Raw genomic sequence first — 23,781 nt, forward strand, 5'->3', positions numbered from 1 at the left:
ATGTGCATATGTATGGGCTTGCAGTCATTTTAAGAAGGCTGTCACACTGTTATGATAACAGATGTTAGAAACCCCAGAGCATTCAGATTTAAGGACTTGCTAAGATTTCTTCTGTGTGTGCTTCTTGTGCTTGGGAGATTTACTGTGACTTTTGGTCTCTTGGATGAGAGACTTTGATTCCAGCTGCTGTGCAGTCAGTCAGCTTTATAGTTCAAGGAAGGCTGCAAAATCTCCAGCACTTGCATATAGCCTGGAAGAGAATGATAAGGCTAAAAATAACTTCAGGGAGTTTATGAAGTCATAGTTATATATTTATTTACAGTAACTAATTATTGTGGTGCTGAGATATTTGAAACTAATATTTAGTGGACCTTGTGTAAAATAGACCATTTATCTACAGTCCAGACTGTGACACCAGTAGAAAACAGTTTCAGGGTTTTCATCCTAGCTGAGCTGTTGTCATTCAGGCATACTGTGCATAACAAGAAAGTCAGTTTTCTCTGTTACCTTGTTTATGCTGTTTCAGCAGGTTAAAATGAGCAGCATGTGCTTGTAAGTAAGGAAGCAGTGATACATTCTGCTTCTCTTTCCCTCAGATTTCCAACTTCTTGCTTTTTTAATGATCATATGGGATACTTTTTAGGTTGACCCTAGGAACTGGTATCTTCCTTCTTTCCTTCTGGGGGAAGGAGGTCCGCTTCATGTGTTCCATGCTTCTCTCAGCAATGCTTTCACTGATACGGCTAAAACATTGGAAAACGATTGTATTCCTATTCTACTGTAAAAATTTTACATTTTACATAACTCCCAGATACTTCTTAAAGTAACTGGCACATTGAAAGCACAGAGTTGTTTACCTTGAATTTGCAGATGCCTTTCCAGACTTCAGGACAAGTTTACAAGGTCAGAACTGGAGCAAATCATGGACTCAAGGCTGACATATTTGAGGGTTTCTGTAGATACAAAGAAAGTGGGAATACTAAGGAATTAAGAGAGGATGCCTGGCAGTGAAGGCGGCAGAGTAGACATTTATGTTCACTAGTGTCTTTAAGATCTCTTGTAATGAGTAGCAGTAAGTAAAATAGTTCAAAGTCCTTATGCTTAGTGGGTTGGTAGTGTTACCTTTTTGGATTTCCTTTGTGTTGTGTTTTGATCCTGTTTCATCTTATTTTTGTTACTTTTATTTAATGTAGCTGTTATCTCTGACAGGTAGTAGGAACTAAATGCTTGCAAGAAGAGTTTGACATTTATGTTGTTCATTTTGTTTTGTTTTTTTTTTTTTTTTTTTTTTTTTAAGGTTCCTTACAGGTTGCATGCTGTGCTTGTTCACGAAGGTCAAGCTAATGCAGGACACTACTGGGCATATATTTATGACCATCACCAAAACAGATGGATGAAATATAATGATATTTCTGTGACAAAGTCAACTTGGGAAGAGTTGGAACGGGACTCTTTTGGTGGCTACAGGAATGCCAGTGCATATTGCTTAATGTATATAAACGATAAGGAGCAATACTTGATACAAGGTAATGTTATGGATATGTTTTCTGCATGATAAAGAACAGCTGAATATACTGAACGTATTGATAAATCGAGCTTCTTTTGGATGTATTTCCAGATTTTTTTAAATGGGTTTAATAATTACTAAGGTTCTATTTCTGCTCATTACTGTTATTCACATTTTTTTGTGTGTTGAACAATTGCTCTTCGACTTCTAGATTAATAAAGATAATGCCAGTATTTCAGGATTATTAAGACAGCAAAATAAACTACATTTGCTAATTTATAAACATTTAGCAATTTCTCATTGAAATGTGAATACCGTGGCCTTACCAACAACATATTAACAGAAGTAATATGTGAACTGGGAATTTTTTGTCAGGTCATGTAGTAATATATAAGGCTTGTATGGAAGTTTTTGGAGGGAGGGCAAAGAGCCCTTAGCATGAGTTTTGTGGGGCCTGATGATGGTGGCTAGGTTTATGGGCCCTGTAGAGTGGCTGTACCACTCTTAATTAAGTCTGAGGCCTGCTTGCTGCAGGACAATTGCAGGCAATTTATTCCATAGCATCTGGGGTACTCTTGCAGAGGCCATTTTCAAAGCAAAATGGAAGGTTACTCAGTGTAGCCAGTGTTCTTAGCAGCTGACTGTCCAAATCCCTGTTGGCCTGCCCTCCTTCCCTTCTGCTGGTAAGTCGAGTTGTGTCCAGCTCTATGTGGCAGTAATCTAGCTGTAGTGGGGTTTTGTGAGGTTTTCTTTTACTGAATGTTCACAGTTATAGGGTGCTCATGGCTCAAGAGATTCATCTTTCAAAATGGCAGTGATCTGGTGGTGCCCAAGAACATATAATCCAAAGATCACAAGAGCAGTAGCCATGAATCTCAGTAGCAGAGAAGTATCTGACACATAGTAAAATCAGTTGAAAGTAATACAGTTTTTTAATGCTGTACTGTATGTTTTCAGTAGTTCAGTTGAGGAAATTTGTTGAGCATACTTCCTTTTCTCCTGTTCTTTCTGTTCCTGAAATTTCTATTTCGTGTTGATACAGAGGAGTTTAACAAAGAAACGGGGCAGATCCTCGTTGGAATGGACACGCTGCCTTCTGATCTAAGGGATTATGTCAAGGAAGACAATAAACGGTTTGAAAAAGAACTTGAAGAATGGGATGCAGAACTTGCTCAGAAAGCACAGCAGGAGAAGCTGTTATCGCAGATGCCCAGGGCACCAGCACCCTCACCTGCTCCAGGTTAGCTTCTTCTGCTTGTTTGTAAAAGGAGTAGAACAAAAGAATTAAAAATTAAATCACTGTCTTTTGTATGTATTTAAGAAAAAGTTAATTTGTGTCATGTTTAATGAAAACGGTTTACTTGGCCAAGGTAACTGTACTTGAAGTTTAGTCTGGGGATTTGTTTGCATTTTACTTTTTTATCTAAAGTAAAAAAAAGAAAAAAAAAATCCTGGCTTTTCTGCCTTTCCCTGACAGTTGTGCTCAGCTTTTACTAATTTTTATTTTTTTTTTTGTTTTAGAGAAACTTTGGCTTTTTTAAGAAGACTTCTCAGCAGTCTTCTTTGAGAATTTATTAGTCCATGAGTGATGAATGTTCTTCTATTCATAGTGATTGAGTAGAGGACCTACCTTCGGGTTTTAAATTAGGACAAAATTTAGAGCTGAAGAGAAGAATAATTTATTTGGTGTGATGTTTCAAATAATTTAGCAATAGTAGGGCCCACTTAAGAAATTATTATGTGAAAACAAGGTTGTTAAAACTGTGGAAAATACTCTGAACAGCAACACTAAGGCCAGTGCTTTTAGGAGCCCAGCTAACAAAGACCACTGGCAGTGTGACTAGAAAACATATGCCTGCTTTGGCACAGAAAAAGCTGTTGGGTTTTAGGTTACATCTACCTTGTGGTCCATTGCAGATTGCTGCATTTACATTATGTGAAAGATGACACGATGGATTTGTGATGAGACTGCTGTCCAGATGTTCTCATTGTTGTTCTCGAGTCATTAAGACTAAGCATATATTTCTCATAACTATGACTGCAAACAATGTAAAAAGTGCAGTGGTTTAGTGACATTCTGTTTTTGCAAACTATGGAGAAAGACTTCATCTTCTAGATGTTTTGGCTTCACAGACACTTTGAGACATGTTTTAGTTCTTTTGTTAGTAAAGCAATGTATTAAATGAATGTTGTGTTTGTCAAATCTGCTTTCATCATGTAAGGAATATAAGATGCTATTTATGCTAATCAATTTTATTGTCCTCAAGTGGGGGAAACTTTGAGATTTCCCTTACACAGAAGAATATAATGTATTGTTAACTTTGCAAAGTAAATATCTGGCACCCAAGTGGCTGTACGTCATTCCATATATTGGAATGTCCAAGTAGAATCTTATCTTTGTTCCCAGTATTCCCCCATATAATTGATGAGCACCCCACCACTCAAGAGCTTTAGTGGGTCTATAGACAGGATGGGTCTGCTGTTCTTAATATAAAATCATGGGTCAATTTTTATATGTAAGTGTTCAAAATTACCTGAGACTAAGACTGGTGTAAAGTTTTATTTGTGACTGGTGTGACCTACCCTGCATTTCTGGGTGGGTTACATGTCTATGAGACAGTGATCCAAATACAACTAAGCAATTCAAAATTTGTGCTTATGTTAACACACAAAATTTTCATCTTATTTCTGTTCACAAAGTTCAAGCAGGAGAGCCAGAATATTTAGAGCAGCCATCAAGAACTGATATTTCAAAGCACTTAAAAGAAGATTCTGTGCAAGCGATCAATAAAGCTTTAGCTGAACAAGAAGATAGAGGTCCAGAAGCTATAATGGATACGGTGAGGATATTTTGAAGCTTGAAATACTTTTGCTTTTATTTTGCGAGTGGAAATGGTACAATAGCTGCTAAAAGGGGGTGTATGTAGAAACTTTGAACTGAAAATTGCTGTTTCTTCAGAGACTGCCCAACACTAAAGTCCATTCAGAAAGAGTATACTACAGTAAGGGGTGTAGTAGAAGAAAAATACTTAGATGTCCTCTATGTGATTTAAGTACTTGTCAAGAATACAGCATATACTGGAGATATGTACAATTTAGGTCTGTGCAAAATTTGAAGCATGCTTCTGAAGTTCAGGTCCTCCTTAAACAAAAGCAGTCTAGCCCCAGATATCTTTGAGGCCAGCAGGAAAGTCCACTTAAAACCTTTGAAAACGAGGTGGCAGCTTGACTCTTACTTGAGACGTGTTTTCCAGTCCTTTCTCCTGTGGTGTCAGGAAAGAAGAGAAGTGCGCTTTCTCTGCTAAACTGAAATCAGAGGCAACAGGGAAACTATTCCAACCCTGGATGAAAAGGCGCTCTACCACTAATGTTTTAGGCTGCTGCATATCTGACTGTTTTGAGTTCTTAGAATACAGAACAGCTTATGGTTAGTCTGTTTAATAGGAGTTGCCTCCAGCTGAAGGGGTAGTTGTGAAGATACCAAACCCATGATAAAGTGTTTTGCATGGTGCTGTCCTCGTTCTAAGGTCTGTGGGCATCTACCCCCATACTGGGGAAGAATCTTACAGAATTAATTTTACAGATCAAGTGTTTTAGTTCAGACTAGTGACACTGCACAGTGATCAGCCTTAGAACTTTACAAGACTGTGGTTGAGGAGCCACTTGGGGAGCATCATGATAGGCATTAAGAGGCAGGTGCAGGTTGTCTTACTCCGGTATTTCCAGTGCATTGTTCTGCAACAAGGTGGATGGCTCTTTAAAAATAAAACAAAAAAACCCCAAAACAACCCAAAACAAACCCCAAACCATGCACACTCTTTTATTTAGAAACAAACATATTTTAGCTATTAGAATCTAAACCTAGTTTGTAGCTAATTTGAGGGTACTCTGTTAGTAAAAGCTGTTCTCTGTATACCCAAGTTTCACTTGGGCAGAATTGTGCTTCCTTCTCAGTTTATCAGCATGTTCTTTAATTAATCTTGTTTCCATATGCATTCTGACGTGCAGACATATATTCCTTTCCTCCACTTTCTGTTTGTCTGCCTTAAAAGAAGGAAAGCCAACATCAGACCATGCAACAAACAGGATTGTAGGTTAGCCACCACATGATCATTTGTGTCCATTTTCTGCCCTTTTGTCCTTTTTCTCTGCCCTTTGACTGCACAGTCTTCTTTTGTATTTATATGGTGCTGGATGTAAATAGATACTCTGTGTTTCTAGAATCTTTGTTAAAAATGAGACTATTGTAATAGTTGCAGAACAAGTAGCATGGCACTCTGCTTAGATTAGACTCAAGGTTTAAGTACTGCAAATGTAAACTGGCTGTTACACAAATGATAGACCATAGGAACTGATTTGTCTCTGTTGTTTAAAACTTGCTTAACATAGCAAGAATTTGGGTGACTAGCATAGTTTTCCCCTGTTTTTCTGTGTAGTTCTAAAAAAATAAGCCAGTTGAATGTACTGTGCCTTTAAATATATTTTATAATACCTTAATTGCAAGAGGCATTTTTCTCCTGAAGTATCAGGGAATGTTAGCCTTTGGCTTGTTGCTATCCCCTAGTATGAATTCATCAGGTACTTCAGATATATGTATTATCTTTTTGGTGAAATGTATGAAAAGAAGCGGTGGGTTCACATCCTTTAACTGCCTGGCACTGGTAGTGGATATTAAAGTTGCAATACTGGCATAGTAACCTCTAGATGGGTGAATAAAGAACAAATGAAGTTGGTTGCTTTTTTTTTTTTTTTAATAATTAATGGCTTAATTTTAAAATGTACTTATTAAAAATTAAGAAACTCTAAGTAATTAGAGTATATAAGTGGTATATATAATTTTTCTCAGAATTTCAGCAGTACACATGATTTGAGTTGATCAGCGTCAGTTTGCGCCTTTCCATCATTTTCTCTTGTTTTCTGATAATTTAAATTTTTTCTCCCCCGCTCACGTACTGATGATGGTTTTTTTCTGCAGACAGCTGATAATGACCCAGCTCAACCAGCTCCTAACCAGCGAGTTGTAGAAGTGGCGATTCCTGATGTAGGGACTTTTGTGATTGAGTCAGAGGAGGGGGGTTATGACGATGAGGTACATTTGATTGCAGTTGTGTGCACCACTCCTTTTCGGTGCTTTTTTGTGCTGCCTGCCTGATGAGAATTTTTGGCATGTTTGCACATCATGGCACCTAACAGATTCTGCAAAACTAAATGCTTAGTAATTTGTTACCTTAACAATGTCTTAATTTGTAATGAAATGAGAAAGGAAAGCACTAGCTACTCTAATTGGGCACGCTTTGCATGGTACCATTTACACTGGAGGTGTATATGTCTTTTTAGCTGTGGAAGCTGAGTGTTTGTGTTAGGCCAGATAGCAATTGAAATGCTGGCCGTAGATTGTAGATTACTGCGTGATTTAAAAAATGACAGGATGGTGAGTGATCTTAATGTTTGTGCTTTCTTGTCAGTCCAATAAAGCTAAAATTCAAGTCTGATACCTTATTTGCCAATGCCAAGGTTAAGCTTTTCAAATTTAAAGGATTAAGTTATCCATGGTTTAGTGTGAGGTGTCCCTGCCCATGGCAGGGGGGTTGGAACTAGATGATCTTAAGGTCCTTTCCAACCCTAACTATTCTACGGTTCTATGATCCATGGAAATAACCTGAAACTGATATGGCTGGTGGAGCTGACTCTTCCAAAGCTTAAGAAACAAAAACATGAAGTTCTTGCCCTCCCCCTAAAATCAAAGCCAGGATGGTGTGTGTACCTGAGAAACAGATATCATCTGCTCATGTTATCCTGAGAAACCAACCTTAACAGGTCATCAGACTGTCCTGCCTTGGCACAGTTTACTCCGTGTTTGGTTTGGTTGGGGATAGTGTTGTTGCAGCCCATATTCTCAGGTGTCTAAGCATGTGTTCTTGGGTGGACTATGGGGAGCTTTTGCTTCCATAGGCAAATGGGTACTTCAGGTCATTCTGCCCTGTAACTGGGATCAGTTGTAACTAGAAGTATGGGGTGGGGAATAAAATATTTAATTGACATCTTCACACTGAGTTTGGCTTGTTGCTTTCCCTGCCGTTGTTCCCATACTTTTCTATTTATAGAGGATGGTAACTTTCTTCCCTATTTCCGTGTTCTGTTTGTAAGTGTATTCACTTGTTTTTTTAATGTTGTTCTTGTGTGGGAAACCCTTCCAGAAGGTTTAGGGCTTTTTGTCTTTTGTTGCTGTGCTAGTTGCTGTGCCAGTTATACCTTAGGCAGGGGGAGAGGGAGTTTTTCTTTACTCACAGATAACAGAGAAGAAAGGCCTTCCTGAATAAACTAGATGTATCAAATTTTTTGTATATAATTGGTGTGAATTAGCTGTGAGATGTATGTTTTATGTTTGGCTTTGTGTCTGTTAAATGTAAGAATTTGCAAATGCTTCAGGGACCAATTGTTTTTTCAACAATGGGGTTTGTTATTTTGATATTGAAATATGCATAAAATACAGGTGGTGTAGTTTGTTTTTAGTATAATACATATAATAGTGTACAAAAAGTGTGTTTGGTTGATTTTTTTTTTTTTTTTTTCTACTTGAAACTGGTCACTGGTAGCACTTATCAGTATGTACTTTCTGATGGATACTAATGCTGAAGGATGCATGTTCCTTTCCTGGGAAGTTTTGACTGTGTAACTTTCAAATTGCTTTTGACATAGTTCTGTTGGGGTTTTATTCTGGGTTGGGTTTTTTTTGTTTGTTTGTTTTGTTTTTGTAAGCTTCCTGTAATCATATGTCCTTACAGTAAAAATATATACACATGCCATGACTGACTTGCAGAATGTGTACACCAGATCTGTATTGAAATGTGCCATTTCAATGTATGCATGCATTAAGTTGCATTTTGTCTTGCATGAGACTAAAAGCATATTGAATTTGGTCATTAAAATATTAATCATTCAAAACTTTTACCTTAAATCCCTTGTGGCAGGTCATGCTGACCCCGAACATGCAAGGTATTATCATGGCTATAGGTAAAGCCAGGAATGTTTATGACAGGTGTGGGCCAGAAGCAGGGTTTTTTAAGGTACAACTAACATTTTCAACTTTTTCTCCTCTGACTTTTGTTGTTAGATAAGCTTCTCCCTTCACCCTTTAATGCATATTAGGGCAGTTTCAGCATTTATACATATTCTGATATCAGTCCTCCATTTAGATACTTCTCCCATTGAAAAACAGCTATTTTCCTGTCAATTGAGCAGTACACTGCCTTGGTATTAGTACCTTATATACCTTTCTGCATTTTAGTTTTCTAATCATAGTAGCATGAAATTTAGATATGTAATCAATAAGAATATGCATTGTTTTCCCCTGTTAGTAACAAAACTCATGCCTTTGCTAGACTGTTTGAGACATCAGGGTTTTTTTTCACCCAGGGACATTGGTGTTTAGTCATTTGTTATTTATTTCAGAGATGTTCTTGTTTTTTACTCCTGAAAAGATTTTCAGTACATCAAAATTACTTTCCTTTGTGTAACTGCATGTATGTTAATAGTATTTATTTATGCAGTGTTTTATTACCAGGAATTAAACATAAGGCTTTTTGTGGTTGCAGCTTTTCACAATGATACCAGATTTTTGAATGTGTTAGTCTTCTTAAATATGTAAACTTCTGAGCATTTTTTGCTCATGATCTGTCGAATTTTCAGGGTATTAGAAAGGGAATTACTTTGACATGATGTAAAATCCTCTCATGTGATTTGGAGCGGGGGAAGAAGTTTCTTGCTTGTCGTTAAGTAGCAATCTGGTTTCTTCTTAATCTTAATGATATGGTTGCATTAGAAGAAATTGTAAAAACCAAAAGGAACAAAAAAACACCAAACCCAAACCCCAAGCAACAAACAAACAAAACCCAAGTGAAAATCACCACCACAAGATTTTCAAATGCCTTGGTAAGGAAATCAAAATCTCATGGGTTGGTTGGTTTGTTTGTTTGTGTGGGTTCTTGTAGTGGATACCTGTAATGGACCATAACCTAACCCTGTGCCAGCCCTCAGGGAATGGAGAGACACCTGCCATAGCCTCTGTTTAGTGAAATAGCTTTTGTTTTGGATTCAGTTGTGGGGCTTTTGCTTTAATTTGATTTTGTGTTTTTCCCCCCAAATTTATTACTTAATGAAAACGTCTTTTTTGGTGGTGGTGTTGTTTTTTCTGTTAAGTTGAAAAAACCCCTGCTCATTGGGTCAAATGAGACTCTTTACCAGAAAGTTTGTTTGCAGTTAATTATTTTATTTAATATGAAGGGTGTTTTAATAATTTTAAAACAGAAGTGCAGTTCAAAATACGTTTCTTTTTACTGTTTCAGAGTTGTCAACTGAGCCCTGTTTTGATATGTTCTTTGGTCTTTTAATTTTTAATGCTTAAGCATTTTCACTTCATGGGGACAGAATTTTGTCTTTAAGTGGGAAAATGTTCTGACACAAAATTGTTGGAGAGTAGAAAAGTTTCCTTACTCATATTCTGCTGATTCGTGTTTTCAATAACTCATAAGGGGTGGAACGTGCTCCATTTTTGAGGAACACAGTATGAATGTATGCAGATGAAGTGGTTTTACTTTGTAACAAAATTTGTATTTTGAAATGTGTCAGATGAAATCTCATGTTACTCCATAAACCTATTGTAGGAGCTTCTACAATGTTTTTTTAATACTGTTACATTCTGGGTCTTTTCATGTATTTGATTTTTATAAAGTGAGTTTTTTACAGAAAATTGTGGGTTCTTCTCAATGATGTCTTTATTTTAGTGTAACTTAGATAAAGCCCATTTGATGTGGGTCATTGTTACTGCTAAAGTTTCATTCCCCCTTTAGAGTGAAAGGCTTGAGACGTGACTAATACAAATTCATTAAGATGCTTCTTCATCAGCGACCTCTTCCAATCATCCTTTTTTAAACTTTATAGACAGCTCCTTGCAGAATGTTTGCCTTAAAATTTTAGATAACATTCTCAGTGAGAAAATGAAAGCATGTGATATTTTTTTACTATCATCCCTTTTTCCTATATGCTGTGTAAAGAAAGTGTTACTTTTTTAATTGTACATAGGATTTCTGAATCTGTTGTAAAACATCTTTTGCTTACATATGTATATAAAATAGAGGGCTCGTGTTGCTTTTTTTTCCTGCTTCTAAGTAATTATCTGAAAAATGCCTAATAGCAATTGTCTTTTTGTTTCTGGTGTACCACAATAAACAGGGTTTAGTTGCATAGTTGTCCATGTTGGTTTTCTAACGGTAGAACATCTGATGTAAGATAATAGAAACCTTGTCTGTGGCTTTTGATATTTATAATTGGTTCTCACAAACTTTCTTTTTAATGGTAATGCATATGAGTAATATTTAAAAATATTGATGCAGAACATTCTCTTTAAAGTTCTCCCCATGCTCTGTATTTAAGCCTGTATGAATAGTATCCTACCCATGTGTTTAGTCCTGAAACAAAATGTGTACTTGTGATGGGAGCCTAAATTTCTCATATTTAAAAGTCAAGAAGTTACCTGCTACTGCCAGGTATTTCAACATAAAGGAATTTGAAATATTCAAGAGGGTATTTTGCGTGCTTTAGTTTATACTTATGTTGTATTGAACTTTGCTAATGTGTGAAGCTACTGTGCTAAGTTATTTGTTTCAAGCTGGCATTTAGTGTTTGCAAACAATCCGATCACCTCCCTGTTTTGAGATAAATTATGGAACATATTAACATGTTACCATATTTCTAATTATTTTTATTCTTGTTCTTGTTTAATGCTGTATAATTTCAGTGAATCAAATCTAATTGCTGTAACAGATGATGTTCATTAAAATCTAATGTGCTGGTGAAGCTGGAAAAGTAAATGCTTTTCATGACCTAAGAGTCAATATTCAGTAAGGACTCTGTCCTGCCCTATAGAAGACCAGTACTATTTGTATTAAAGTATTATTTTCTTTAGAAATCCTACAATTTGATTTTTTTTGAAAGATCTTTCTCACGTAGTGTTTCTGAAATCATACATGTTCCTCAGACGTTCTGTAGAATTTTTCATTCATGCATTTGCATTTTAACCATGTATTAGAGGTACTTTTTTTTTTTTAACCTCATGAGATTTGTAAAGTGTATGAAATCTTACACTGTTTCTGGACTGTAAAAGCTTACAGAAGCCTCTCCAGGGATTGGATAAACCTTTGGTCAGGGACTGTTTTTGAAGTAAAGGTCTACCTGGGATTTTGGGAGGCTTAGTTGGGGAGAGACAGGAACAGGTTTACCATTTGTTTTTTTTTTTGTTGGTTTTTTTTTCTTTGTTTTTTTTTAACATAGTTCAGATTTGTTAGAAGTGTGATCTGTGGAACTGCTAAAAAAATATTTTTTAGGCAAGAGGCTATGGGATATGAATTGTCCTGTTAGTGTTTATGATGGCTAATCATAAGTTTTTTAACTTAAGAGTTAAAAGCCAAAATGAATAATGTATATTTTTGAAATTATTTAGGCAATTAAATTGGAGTACACACGCTTGCTAAAATTAGCCCAGGAAGATCCACCACCTGAATGTGATTATCGCTTGCGTCATGCAATTGTGTACTTCATCCAAAACCAGGCACCAAAGAAGATAATTGAGAGAACATTACTGGAACAGTTTGGAGATCACAATCTTAGCTTTGATGAAAGGTAATAAGATTTGTATGTCTCATTTCCTGTGCTCGTGAATGTTCTCTGTGTGGAGAGGCCTCTGCATATTCAGCTAGTGTGTGTTTGCTAGTGTGCTTGTTTGGCTTTCTCGTCCAGTTAATGGCTTGCAAGTAGATTTTGTAAAAAAAAAAAAAATAGCATCTTTATAAAAATCTATAAAAAGAGTAAGGAAGAAGTTGGGCTTCTATTGGTATGAAATAAAGAGAAATATTCAGTGTGGTTCATAATTTTGCACAAAGATTTCTGTACCATCTTTCAAAGCACTGCACAAGGCTTTGTAATTTGCGTTTCTTTGCTGCCCTGAAAGCCAGCAGTAGGCAGCAAAGCATTACAAGCTAGATGGGTAACTTACCTGAAAGTGAGTGTCTCTTTTCCACTTGAAATTCTATCTATTTTTAAAAATAAATAAATAAATAGAAAGGAAGAGAACATAGTTTCTGTGTAGTGTTATTAGAATAACCTTCTAATGTTACTTTTGAAAGTGAATATTTGGAAATTTAAAGCCTTCTGAATTTTAAATTAAAAACTGGGCAATGTTGCAATTTAGCAGAATAAAACAAGAAGTAATTCTTAGATGGTACAGGCCTCCATCACATGTACTTCAGAAATATGCCCTCTCCTGCTGAGAGCACATTTTTCACAATGTTTTTGTACTGGTTTGCATAAGGCTGTAGCTTATGCTGTTTGAGGCTGTTGTCTGTGTATGGAAAATGTTCTTTGAGAATTTCCAGTAATACTCCATGACTTCTTGTTGCTTTTTGTAAGGTGCCGTAACATAATGAAGGTTGCGCAAGCTAAACTTGAAATGATAAAACCAGACGAAGTAAACATGGAGGAATACGAGGTCAGTATTTTTTATGCTTTAATTTAAATTGTAATGTGAAATAGTTATCAGTAAGCTGAATTTTGTCTTCACAAATTTCTTCTTGTCTTACACTGATAAGTTAAAACTGGTTATTGAAAGACCATTTATTTGTGGGAAGACTGCTCTTATAAATTGGTCTAAAGCTGGATTTTTTTTTTTTCCCCCACATCTAATTCCAATGACTTGAGCCTAAATAAATGTCATCTATATTTGTCATTTATCACCATATGAGCCAACTGGCTTTCTCTAGTTAGAAACAGCAACGAAGGAGTGAAGGTGATCTAAGCCCAAGCTTATGCGTATTGAGCACTGGGTCACAGCGCAGTCACATTTGTGGTTTTCCTCCAGCTGTCTCTGCAGCCATTCCCTTTTTGTTATGAACAAGAGATTGTTTTGTTTGCTGAGAACATACATAACCAGTTTATGTATTTAATTTTAATTCCTCTGCCATTAAAGAAAAGATCAGAAAAAGAAAAGAAGAGCAAATCTCAGACATTAAATACTTGTGACTAATATTTGCTGAAAATAATTAATCTCTCATTTAAAACTAATTTTGTAGTTGATTTTACAGTGTCACTTTCAACTCTGCATAATATTGTTCATTAAGGACTCTTAACAGTGGATACTTATGTCCTAGGCAGATTCCCGTGCACCACTTAGAATGCTTTCTAACCACTTACAGAAGCTTTCTAACACTTTCTGAGTAAATAACTGAGTAATGTAAGGAAGAAGAAAAAGGCTCTTAGCTTCTCAGCTGTTTTTGAGAAGAAAGGGATCTCTTATAATTCTGACTGTGGTTCTTCAAAGGTGCTTTGTGTTCCTTTCAAACGGTAATAGATTCTGTAAAAGTTATCTAGAAACAGTTTAGAAATTTAAGTATTTTCTTTTAATTGAGGCAGATTTAGGCAAGCTTTAAACATGCAGGCCTCCTGGGGTCCTTAGCACTTACTGTGAGTATTCAGCATTGTGTGTGTGTGTGTAAAAGAAAAAAAAAAGTATTTCGTGTTTGTGAATGAAGTTCTATGTATCCTTTCTTATATGCAGAGATGGCATCAAGACTATAGAAATTTCAGGGAAACAACCATGTTTCTCATGGTAGGATTGGAGTTTTTCCAAAAGAAGAGGTAAGTGTTAGTATAGAACTCAAATGTAGTAGAGCGATTTGAAGGCAAAATGTAATACTGATAAGTAAAGCTATTTTTTAAATTAAGAATTGTTTAACATGTTCTTCATTTTAGTTTAGTATTTATTTGGTCCACTAATGTCTTCAGTCTTCATCTTCCTCAGAATTTCTCACAACTTCCTATTCTTAATCTTCATTTCCAATCTCTTACCAAGCCATGGACTCTTTTCAGTGCACCCTCCACATGCACCCATATTCCTCTTTCTCTCCTACTCTTAAGTGCTCTGGGTATCCCTCAGCCATAAGAATCCTTCCTCTCTGGAACCACATGTGCACATACATTCATTGTTTTCATCAGCAATCACAATTAGACAAGTTAGACCAGACACCCCTTCTATTTTTTTTTATTGGGTCTTCCCACAGAAGCCAAGTTTTTCCTTCTGCATTTATCTGAGCCAAAATTCCATTCGTGAAGGGTTTTAAAGGTCAGGAAGAAAGAACACATACAAGGAAAACTATCGTCCATAACCGTCATAGTTGTAGCTGATTCTTCTTAGCTCCATGAGGCAATGGTGACTTATTCCCTGCTCTTTTTGAACAAAGGAATTATGGCTATATAAAATTGGTGACATTTATGTACTTAATGTACTAAACCTAAAATTTATTCTCTGATCTACAAATGCAAAGAGGATGGTAATTACAGTATAAAAGCCTCAAAATAGTCTGCAGAAGAGTCTTTAAAACAGAATTGCCTCTTTCTTCCATGCCCAGCCAAAGGAATGAAATGATGAGCTGCAGAATATCCAGTGGCTGATATCTGTGGTGTGAAAATTGCAAGCTATTGTATGAAACAGATATTTGATTGTGAAAACAGTTCTGTAGTCAATTTTTAGCTGATTTCTCATGTATAACACAGTAGATAGGGAAATTATAGCGGGAATAAAATTTAATTGTCTATATGTTGTGTAGTAAATCGCTTCATATTTCTCTTTTTTGTGTTACGTGCTTCCCCAAAAGAAAGGCCCTAAACAAAATGGGAAAGTCATTTGCAAAAGACACTGCCTTGTCTTTGTGACAAGCTATGTCTTTGTATAGTGGCTAACACAATGAAGCCATAGTTTTGGTTTGTCTTCTTGCCAGTGTGTCATTATTAGAACATTCATTAATAATCTAAATTGCAATAGGCTATTTTGTCAGTCTTAAACACAATATTATGTACAAAGTCAGAAGATTGCCTGGCTTATTTTAAAAATAAACACTGCCCTTGCCTGATCCCTTAGTAGAAAATGTCTCTGGCATTGGTGTGGTATATAGGAAACCTCCTCGTTACCCCTGGACTTCATACACACTCAGAGCATGCAGGCAGGAACAGTAAGACCTTCAAGTTGCTTGGCACTGGGACTCCAGGATGGCACCTTCAGCTGTAGAATAGCACTGTTTTCAGCAATCTGTTTCTTACCATAATATATCCTGATTATGCCAAGGGAGGGAGGGAAGCACAGGTTTCTTCTCTGTGCTGAACAGCGTTTTTGGTATAGTTTTACGTTATTTACATCAATTTGCAGAACTATGGTGAGGCATTTGTTACGGAACATCTTTATAACTTACAAAACAAGCCCATAATGACCAGTCTTAAGACTCTGATATTTGTCAGAAATAAGTTATCAGAAAAAAATATCAGACTCTGGCAAGAAATGCAATTCCATAAATGCTTCAAGAGTTATTAAACACAAAGACAGTAAGACTAGAGTTATGAATTTCTGGAGCATGCTTAGATGATGGGTGAGGATGTGGGTATCCACTGACCTGATCTAAAGACATCTATTGCAATTATGAACCCATGTTTCAGCTACAGGTTCCCAAAGGAGATATTTACTGAGGTTCTTATATTGTACACTGTAGAGGGCAGTGCTTACCATCCTTATTCTGAAAACAAGACTATTATTAACACTGAAATAATAAAAATGTAACTTTAAAAGTATTTATGAAAACACAGACTTTCATAACTAAAATACAGTCTTCATTAGCAGGACTGTTTTGAGGCTTTGCTTCAGAAACCCAGCCCCTTCAGTTGAACAATTTCTCTTAGGTATAATAACAGTAACTGATACCTAGCAGCACTCAGTCTGTCCCTGGAGCCAAAAATCTGCCTTTATCCAGGTGGGCTCTGATTTCTCTAAATAATTGTACTGTGATGAGCAAACACAAAATGAACATTAAAGGAGTTTGGCGTATCTTTTTCTTGCCTACTTTCAATATTCACTTATGATCCCTTATGGTGGTTGACAAGGCCCTCTTTCCACTGCAGGTGACAAATTAAAGGGTCTTTCAGTCATGTCCTCTGACTGTACTGTAGTTTGGAACTCCTAATGGGTGACATAAATGAAGCCAGCTAACAAACCTCAGCAGGAGTTTTACCTGCACCTCACTCTTGTGGCAGTAACTGAAAAGTGAACAAACCATATAGACTTCAGCAGTTGCCTTTCAAGTTTCTTGGAAAGCCAACGCAGTGTTTCACTTTTGACTGAAATGCTGTCCTGGGTTCAGCCTTTTTCAGAGTAGTCTAAAATTTAGTCATCCTGTGCTTTCTGCATCTTTTCCAAGCCTAGGCCAGGGGAACGCCATAATTCTGTGAGCAGCTTTAGTGATTTTGGCTTAGGCTTCATAGGCTGGAGCTTATATGCACTTAAGGTTTGAAAAACCAGAATGTGTTTGCTAATTTATACTCCAGTAGTAGTCCTCAGGCTCTTAAGACATAACGACTCGAGTTTGGATTTGCAGTAGTGACGATTTAAAGTAGCTTACATTGTTGTTAGATAGCACTTTGGCTGTTTCAGGGAAAGGCCATACAACTGAGGGAAGGAGCAGGAAGAGAGGGACTGTGAATAAGGCCACTACCAGCAGCAAGTTTTTAATTTGGTTCAACTGAGTTGTTAACATTGTAATTCAACCTGCAGTTTCATAAATAGCTGAACTAAGAAACGAAAGTGTGAGAAGGTTCTCCTCCTGGCTTTGTAACCAGCAATTCCAGTTTCTTGTGATTATCTTCTCTCCTTTCCTTCTAAATTAAGTTTTCTGCTGTCTGGTCAGTTGTGTTGATTATCAGTGGTGTGAAGAGTCTTCATGGTAGGAGAAATGGTCAAGAGGGTAATAGCAATACTTCTTTTAATGAAAGAATAGCTTTGTATTTTGAGGGCAAAATGTTGGAGTGCCGTGACTGTACTTACAATATATTGATAAATATTTAGGACTGCAAGGGTCTATGAGCAGATCTCATTGGTGGAAGAAACGGTACCACAGTAGATTCTGAAATTATGGTGCTGGGGTTCATTTTGTTCTTTTAAACAGGGATATTGAAAAGTAAAAGCTTTAAGGAGCCATTGCTATTTCAAGTAGCCTTCTTTCTTTATGTTGCCTCATTGGGAGGCATTACTATAGTTCTTGAGTTTATTTACTTTGGACAGTTCCGACATGTATTTTTCAGGTATACTGTGTGTGCTTACATGTAATTTTTAGCTATGTTTAGCAGTCTGGTGGTTTGGTTTTGGTAGTTTAAACTTGACCTATTCTCACCTGGAGTGAGTGCACAGTGTTCCTCTAACCACCCCCTTAGGAAATTTATCTTCCTTGATTCTTTTATGTTTGAATAAGAATGAGATTTATAACTGCTTGTTTTTAGGGTGGCTGCCTGAACTGCTTTCAGTGACTGTCATAACTGGGTTTCTGTAAGTCAGAGAATTAACAGTTTAAGGTGTTTTCTGGAAAATGGTATACAGCAGGGTGAGGGGAGACTGTGAATCTGTTGTGTAAAGGGATCTCTGATTATTAACTGTAGGTTCCTTGGTTCTCCGTTGCTCGTCCATTACCAATTAGGCTTTTATTTATGTTCTGCATTTAGACTAAAGACAGAAAAAACAATGGTTTAGCAGCACTTCTGGTTTTGAAATGTTGTGGATTCTTCCATCACTTTAAACAGTTTGAATGTACTTCCAGTTAGTGAGGCTAAAAATTCCCAATTTACGTTTTAGAAATAAGGTGACAGCTTTCAATTTTATTTTCTAAGGTGTGGAATGCTATCAAGGTATATATGGCAACAGAGGATCAAACCTAATATGACATAAATGCATGCAGGAAAAAAAAAGTTTTCATGTATACTCAGGGCTAATCCAAATCTATTTTTTAAGTGAGTGAAATGTTATCCATTGTTTTCAGAGAGCTCTGGATCAGACTTCATGTGCAACCGATGTAACCTGATAATAAAATAAATTGTTTAAATGGACATAAAAGATGAAATTGTGTGGTAGAAAAAGCATCATGAAGAGATTGTTGGGGAGGGGTGGACTTACAGTCAAACAAGCAAGTGAAGTTACCTATCCTTTAAAAAGTGTAGTAGTTACCTTGAAACAGATAGTACCTAGATGTTGCATCTAATGTTTTTATTTCTTTACTTCAGCTACATGGAAGCCTTGCTCTACCTTATCTATGCTTACCAGAATAACAAAGAACTCTTGTCGAAAGGCCCGTACAGAGGGCATGATGAAGAGCTGATATCTCACTACAGACGAGAATGTTTGCTAGTAAGTGAAGGGTGAAGTATGTTTCAGAGTTGAATGTGCTGCATAGCTTTAACAAAACTAATTAGTAGAAAAGTGTTGCATTTTCATTTCATTTACAAGTTAATACTTAAATTTGTATAAGGAAAAAAATAGTAGAAATAATAAAGAAATTATTGCCATTTGGGGGGGAATAATCAATCATGCTTGTTATGACTGTAAATGGTATGCTCACTGCCATCATACCTGAGTTAGGTAGGAACAGCAATTGACAGTGTTGGTGAGCAGACTCACTGACTCACCCTGTTGGCACAATTTGATGGGGAGATGAATCCTGGGAAAGGCATCAGCAGGAAACAAAGTTGTTGTTTTTCCTTGATTATGTCACTGTTAGCAAAAGTGAGAAAACCAAAGCAGGTGACAGGATCTTGATCTTCAGCTGCAGAGGCCGAGTTGGCAGGTATCAAATGAAGTGGTTTGAGGAATAGCACAAGATCAGGTGGTTGATTAGAGTATATGATCCTCGCTGTAAATGATAAAGTGTAACTGCGGTTAATACAAATTACCAGGTAGCTTTGTAGGAATACTGAGCTTAAAACAGAAACTGATGCATGGTAGAATGTGAAATGCTGTATACTTAAAGGCTTTCCTTTTTTGTGGTGGCTTATGAAGAAACTAAATGAACATGCTGCAGCACTGTTTGAATCAGGAGATGATCAGGAAGTAAATAACGGCCTGATCATTATGAATGAGCTTATTGTCCCATGTTTGCCATTACTACTGGTGGATGAAATGGAAGAAAAAGATATTGTTGCTGTAGAAGATATGAGAAACCGCTGGTGTTCCTATCTTGGACAAGAAATGGAGCGTAAGTAATTTATTCATTCAGGTAAAAGCCCCTTTTTTATAAATGCGATGTTTTCAGTGTCTTGCACTGAACCTGTATCTTCTCTGCCTTGGTAATGTATTTTGAGGTACCCTGACTTTCGAGTAATCCCAGTTTTCCCATATATTGAACTGGGTTATTAGGCCTTAAAGGAAACATGCTTTTTGAATGGAAAAACGTGTTTTTCGTAAGACCTTCCTAAGGGGCATTTATATTAACATCTTCCTAGGAATGGTATGTCCTAGTTATCACTGGCCGACTCAAAGGAAGTGGATTATTCCAAGTGAAAGTCCGCCTCCTCCCACCCACCATTAAATAAAAATTGGTCAGAAAAAGGAGAATTCCACATCCAACAGAAATACATGCTTATGCTCGGTTTTATTGTTTTATTTGCAGCCAACTTGCAAGAAAAGCTGACAGATTTCCTGCCAAAACTGCTAGATTGCTCTACAGAGATTAAAGGTTTCAATGATCCGCCAAAGTTACCCTCCTACTCCACACACGAACTGTGTGAAAGATACGCCCGAATCATGTTGTCACTCAGTCGAACTCCAGCCGATGGAAGATAAATTCTGCAACCTTCCTAAGCACATTGTATAAACTTTTTTAGTTCTTAAACCTTGCCTTCCTGTCACAGGGTTTGCTTGTTGCTGCTATAGTTTTTAACTTTTTTATTTTAATAACTGCAAAGGAGAAATGACTGTACAAACTTTAGCCAGACTGCAAACAGTTAAAGCTGAGAATCGCATGGCACTCAGTTGTTTCAACCAGAATTGATGCAACATGCAAGTCTGATCATTATGGCAAAACTGCTTTTTTTTTTGCCACTTACCTGTTACAGTATTACTTTGCTTTTATCTTAAGATCCTTTACTTTATCAACAGCTGTCTGGATCATTTTGTGACTGCAACTACTTTAAGTGTCCAGTGCTGTGTAAATACATGGTACTTGGTAGCTTGTAAATGAAATGAAAGAATAAAGTTTTATTTATGGCTACGTCTGTGTTTGCAAGCAGATGCCGTGTATATTAGTGTAAAATATGGGTATTTTTAGAAGAGAGAGAGTATATTGATGGGTTACTCAATTTTATAGACAAGGTCCTTCAGGATTTATGGCCAGTTTAGTTACAGGTAATCAGAGATTACTGTCTGTGAATATACTGAAAAACTGTCACAGTATTATACACTATGGGCTTCTTTTGTATATTATTTACTGATCTGTATGATACTGCACCTGAGCACATGTGTGTGTATGGCCATGCCAGGTCCTTTCTGATAGTAGGTACTAGCTTCTGAAGCAAAACAATAATGCACCTTCCTTCAATTCTTAGAAAAAAGTTTGGAAAAAGAATTAAAACTATTTTCAGTGGAAATGTATTACACCCTTTGAGAAAAATTTTTAGACATTAAGTAGAGGAAATAAAGATTTTAAAAAAGTGGAATTTGTGAAGCTTAAGAATTAATCAATTTTTCAATTGGTATTTTAGTCATGTAAGTGACCAGAAATAAAAGTTTACATTAATTCGTTACTTGAAATGGGTTGCTACTGTTGCAACAAAATATCTCAGAAATCTTTTATTTGTCCTAATTAAATTTCTGTTGGAACTGGAAGAAAAGATCCATAGGGCTTGTTTGGTAGAACTGAAATACTGTCTGGTTTTAATGAAGAAACCCAGTTATTTTGTGGAAAAAGAATTATAATGCATTCTTAGGTAATTCTGTTACTTGACACTATTTTGATTTCTACTCTTTATAGAGAACATTTTCTGTTAGAACAGTAAAATATGTAAATGTTTGTTTGTATGTTTTTATTGGAGCGGCACTTAACTTTCCATTACAGCCTTTCAAGTGGCATTTATTCAACTTATCTACTAATAAAAGAACACAGAGAGAAGGAGTGGTTAAGTTCAAACCAGCTAGAAATACAGTGAGCAGAAATGCAGGCATCTCTTATGCAAGAAGAGGCAGAGCTCAATCTTAGTACATATTGGTCTTCAAAGTTGTTCACTCTTGAGAGATACTGGATTGCAATATACAGTGAATAGAATATGGCCTTCAATTCAAAACCTTTGTAGGAATGTTTCCCTCTCCTGTTTTCAATATTGGAGTGCTTCATACTTTGTCAGAGTATTCATTTATCAAAATTTTGTTTAAAAAAGAATATTGAACTCTTACAAGTGCAGTACTACTCAGGAGCCTTTTTTAGATCTGAAACTACTGATGGGTGAAATACTAGTTTTAAAGGAAAAATATGTGCATATTGTGAAATGAGTGAAGATACATTTTAAAAGATTTCACATTTTGTATCTGTTGCACTTTAATTTGAAACTCAAGAATATGCCTACTTAGCACTGTATTTTTAAACAAGGCTTTGAACAGATTTGACTTCTCATTTGCCTTTTTCAATAATGATAAAAATGAAAGTGAAAGAGCAATTTTATTTCTTTATTACTAACAGGTTTTGAATTCAAATGTTTGTGAAAACTTTTAAGGAAAGCTCCCCTCTAGCCCTGCAGCAGCCAGTTACCCATATCTGTGTAAACTTCTGTGACAAACATAGGGGAGAAGGCACTCTTTCTAAGGTAAAAAGAGGAAGAAAGTATCTCATATCCAAATCAGAAGGAAGCAAGCAAAGATGAGATGTTTTCCTCTTTGTGTTCAGGTTTTTTCATCTTTTTAAAGTGTGACAATAATCCATCATAGTTCATAGTACTGAAGATAAATACATATTTATTTGCAATTACTTGAATTTTTGAGTTGAAAAGGTCTGGTAGAGCAGAAATAAATATGTATTTTATTATTTTATTGTCTTTTAAGTATCTTGTATGAGTTTAAATCCTCACTATAAATTCTTAAGGTACTGTTTTGTTCTAAAAACCTTGCTTTTTCACTGCAATAAGATAGCTGATAGCTTGGATTCATGATGCCTGGCGCAAAGCCTACACAAGTAACTGTAAGGTAGTAAAGCATACAGTCCATTTGGCTTAATAATCTGTAACTAAATTATGTAAGTAGATATTTTTCTTCAGTATGGGAATTACAAGATTTTTATCAGGCTGCTTTTTCAGTTTACAGAGCACAAAAAGGGAACTTAACACAAATTAATTTACCAAGTCACCTGCAACATCTAGTAGTTGTGAGGGTTGGTTGTTTTTTCCAGGTGTGTCTTCATATCATGGGGGGACCCTGAAGGCACTGCAGTCTTACAGTTATGTGTACCCCCCAACCTCTATGTCTTCTTTTTAGCTGACCTGTAATATTTCTGCACTTTAACTGACACTTTGGTAATATTAAATACCCTGTTGTTTGCTGCCTAGAGAGGCTATGGAGTGTCCTCCTCTGAAGATACTCAAAACCTGCCTGGACACGATCCTGTGCAACCTGCTCTAGGAGAACCTGCTTTAGCAGGAGGGTGGTCTAGATGAGCTCTAGAGGTCCCTTCCAACCCCACCCATCCTGTGATTCTAGTTAAAGCTGCTGTAGCAGGTCTGTTAGTTCCAGCCTAGCAGAAGACCATGTGCAGCAGCAGAATTAATCAGCACAACTGAAGTGGATTGATGGAGTTAATTTGTACTACTTTGATGTGATATCTGAAATTGTACCAGGCACAAGAGGGTAGACTAGGCCAGTGTTACTGAGTCACTATTGCTTTGTGGACAATTTGTACTTTAGCTGTGGTGAATGGCTGATGCAGTGAAGATATTTGCTCTAGAAAATGTAAGTATGAGCGTAGTCAAAAGTATGTGCTTCGGGTTCAAGCATTAAAACCCAACAAAATCTGATAATGTCTGTATTCAGTATCTTTCAGATTATTTTAGGTTACTCCAGTAGCTGTGAAGACTGCAGCTTCAAAAAGGTACTAAACATAAACATAGCATACAAGAAGCAGTCTGATACTGCCCAAAATACATAAAGGTCCTAAAAGCTAAAAGAGAATGGTGGTTGTTTATATTCTTCATTTTGTGCTATTTCTCAAAGTCCAGTGAATCTAAATGTCTGTGGGAGGCCTTACATAAACACAAGAATGTTGATGCAACCTCATCTGTGTAGCATTTTCCAACATAAATACATAACATTAATTTTTTTAAAAATATATTCTGGATTTGTGTCTAGAGGGATGCAAGACAAATGGTGAGAAAGTAATGGAAAG

At 36.4% G+C, this 23,781-nt stretch overlaps 1 protein-coding gene across 5 annotated transcripts in view; it reads left to right on the top strand.

Moving 5' to 3' along the window:
- Window positions 1–21,426, top strand: part of USP25 (ubiquitin specific peptidase 25) — a 90,437-nt gene extending 69,011 nt beyond the window's left edge. For 4 of the 5 annotated variants that reach the window (XM_065676736.1, XM_065676735.1, XM_065676740.1 and 1 more), the window contains 11 exons: window positions 1,298–1,526; window positions 2,550–2,747; window positions 4,208–4,347; window positions 6,483–6,596; window positions 8,479–8,574; window positions 12,006–12,184; window positions 12,971–13,049; window positions 14,115–14,194; window positions 18,647–18,770; window positions 19,419–19,614; window positions 20,029–21,426. In XM_065676736.1, the coding sequence (XP_065532808.1) occupies window positions 1,298–1,526; window positions 2,550–2,747; window positions 4,208–4,347; window positions 6,483–6,596; window positions 8,479–8,574; window positions 12,006–12,184; window positions 12,971–13,049; window positions 14,115–14,194; window positions 18,647–18,770; window positions 19,419–19,614; window positions 20,029–20,201 (1,608 nt within the window). In that variant the 3' untranslated portion in view covers window positions 20,202–21,426. The remainder of the gene's footprint in view (window positions 1–1,297; window positions 1,527–2,549; window positions 2,748–4,207; window positions 4,348–6,482; window positions 6,597–8,478; window positions 8,575–12,005; window positions 12,185–12,970; window positions 13,050–14,114; window positions 14,195–18,646; window positions 18,771–19,418; window positions 19,615–20,028) is intronic. The other variant, XM_065676737.1, reaches the window with a different exon arrangement.
- The last annotated feature ends 2,355 nt before the right edge of the window (window positions 21,427–23,781 follow it).

The sequence above is a fragment of the Lathamus discolor genome, chromosome 4, assembly GCF_037157495.1.
Source record: "Lathamus discolor isolate bLatDis1 chromosome 4, bLatDis1.hap1, whole genome shotgun sequence".
NCBI lineage: Eukaryota > Metazoa > Chordata > Aves > Psittaciformes > Psittacidae > Lathamus > Lathamus discolor.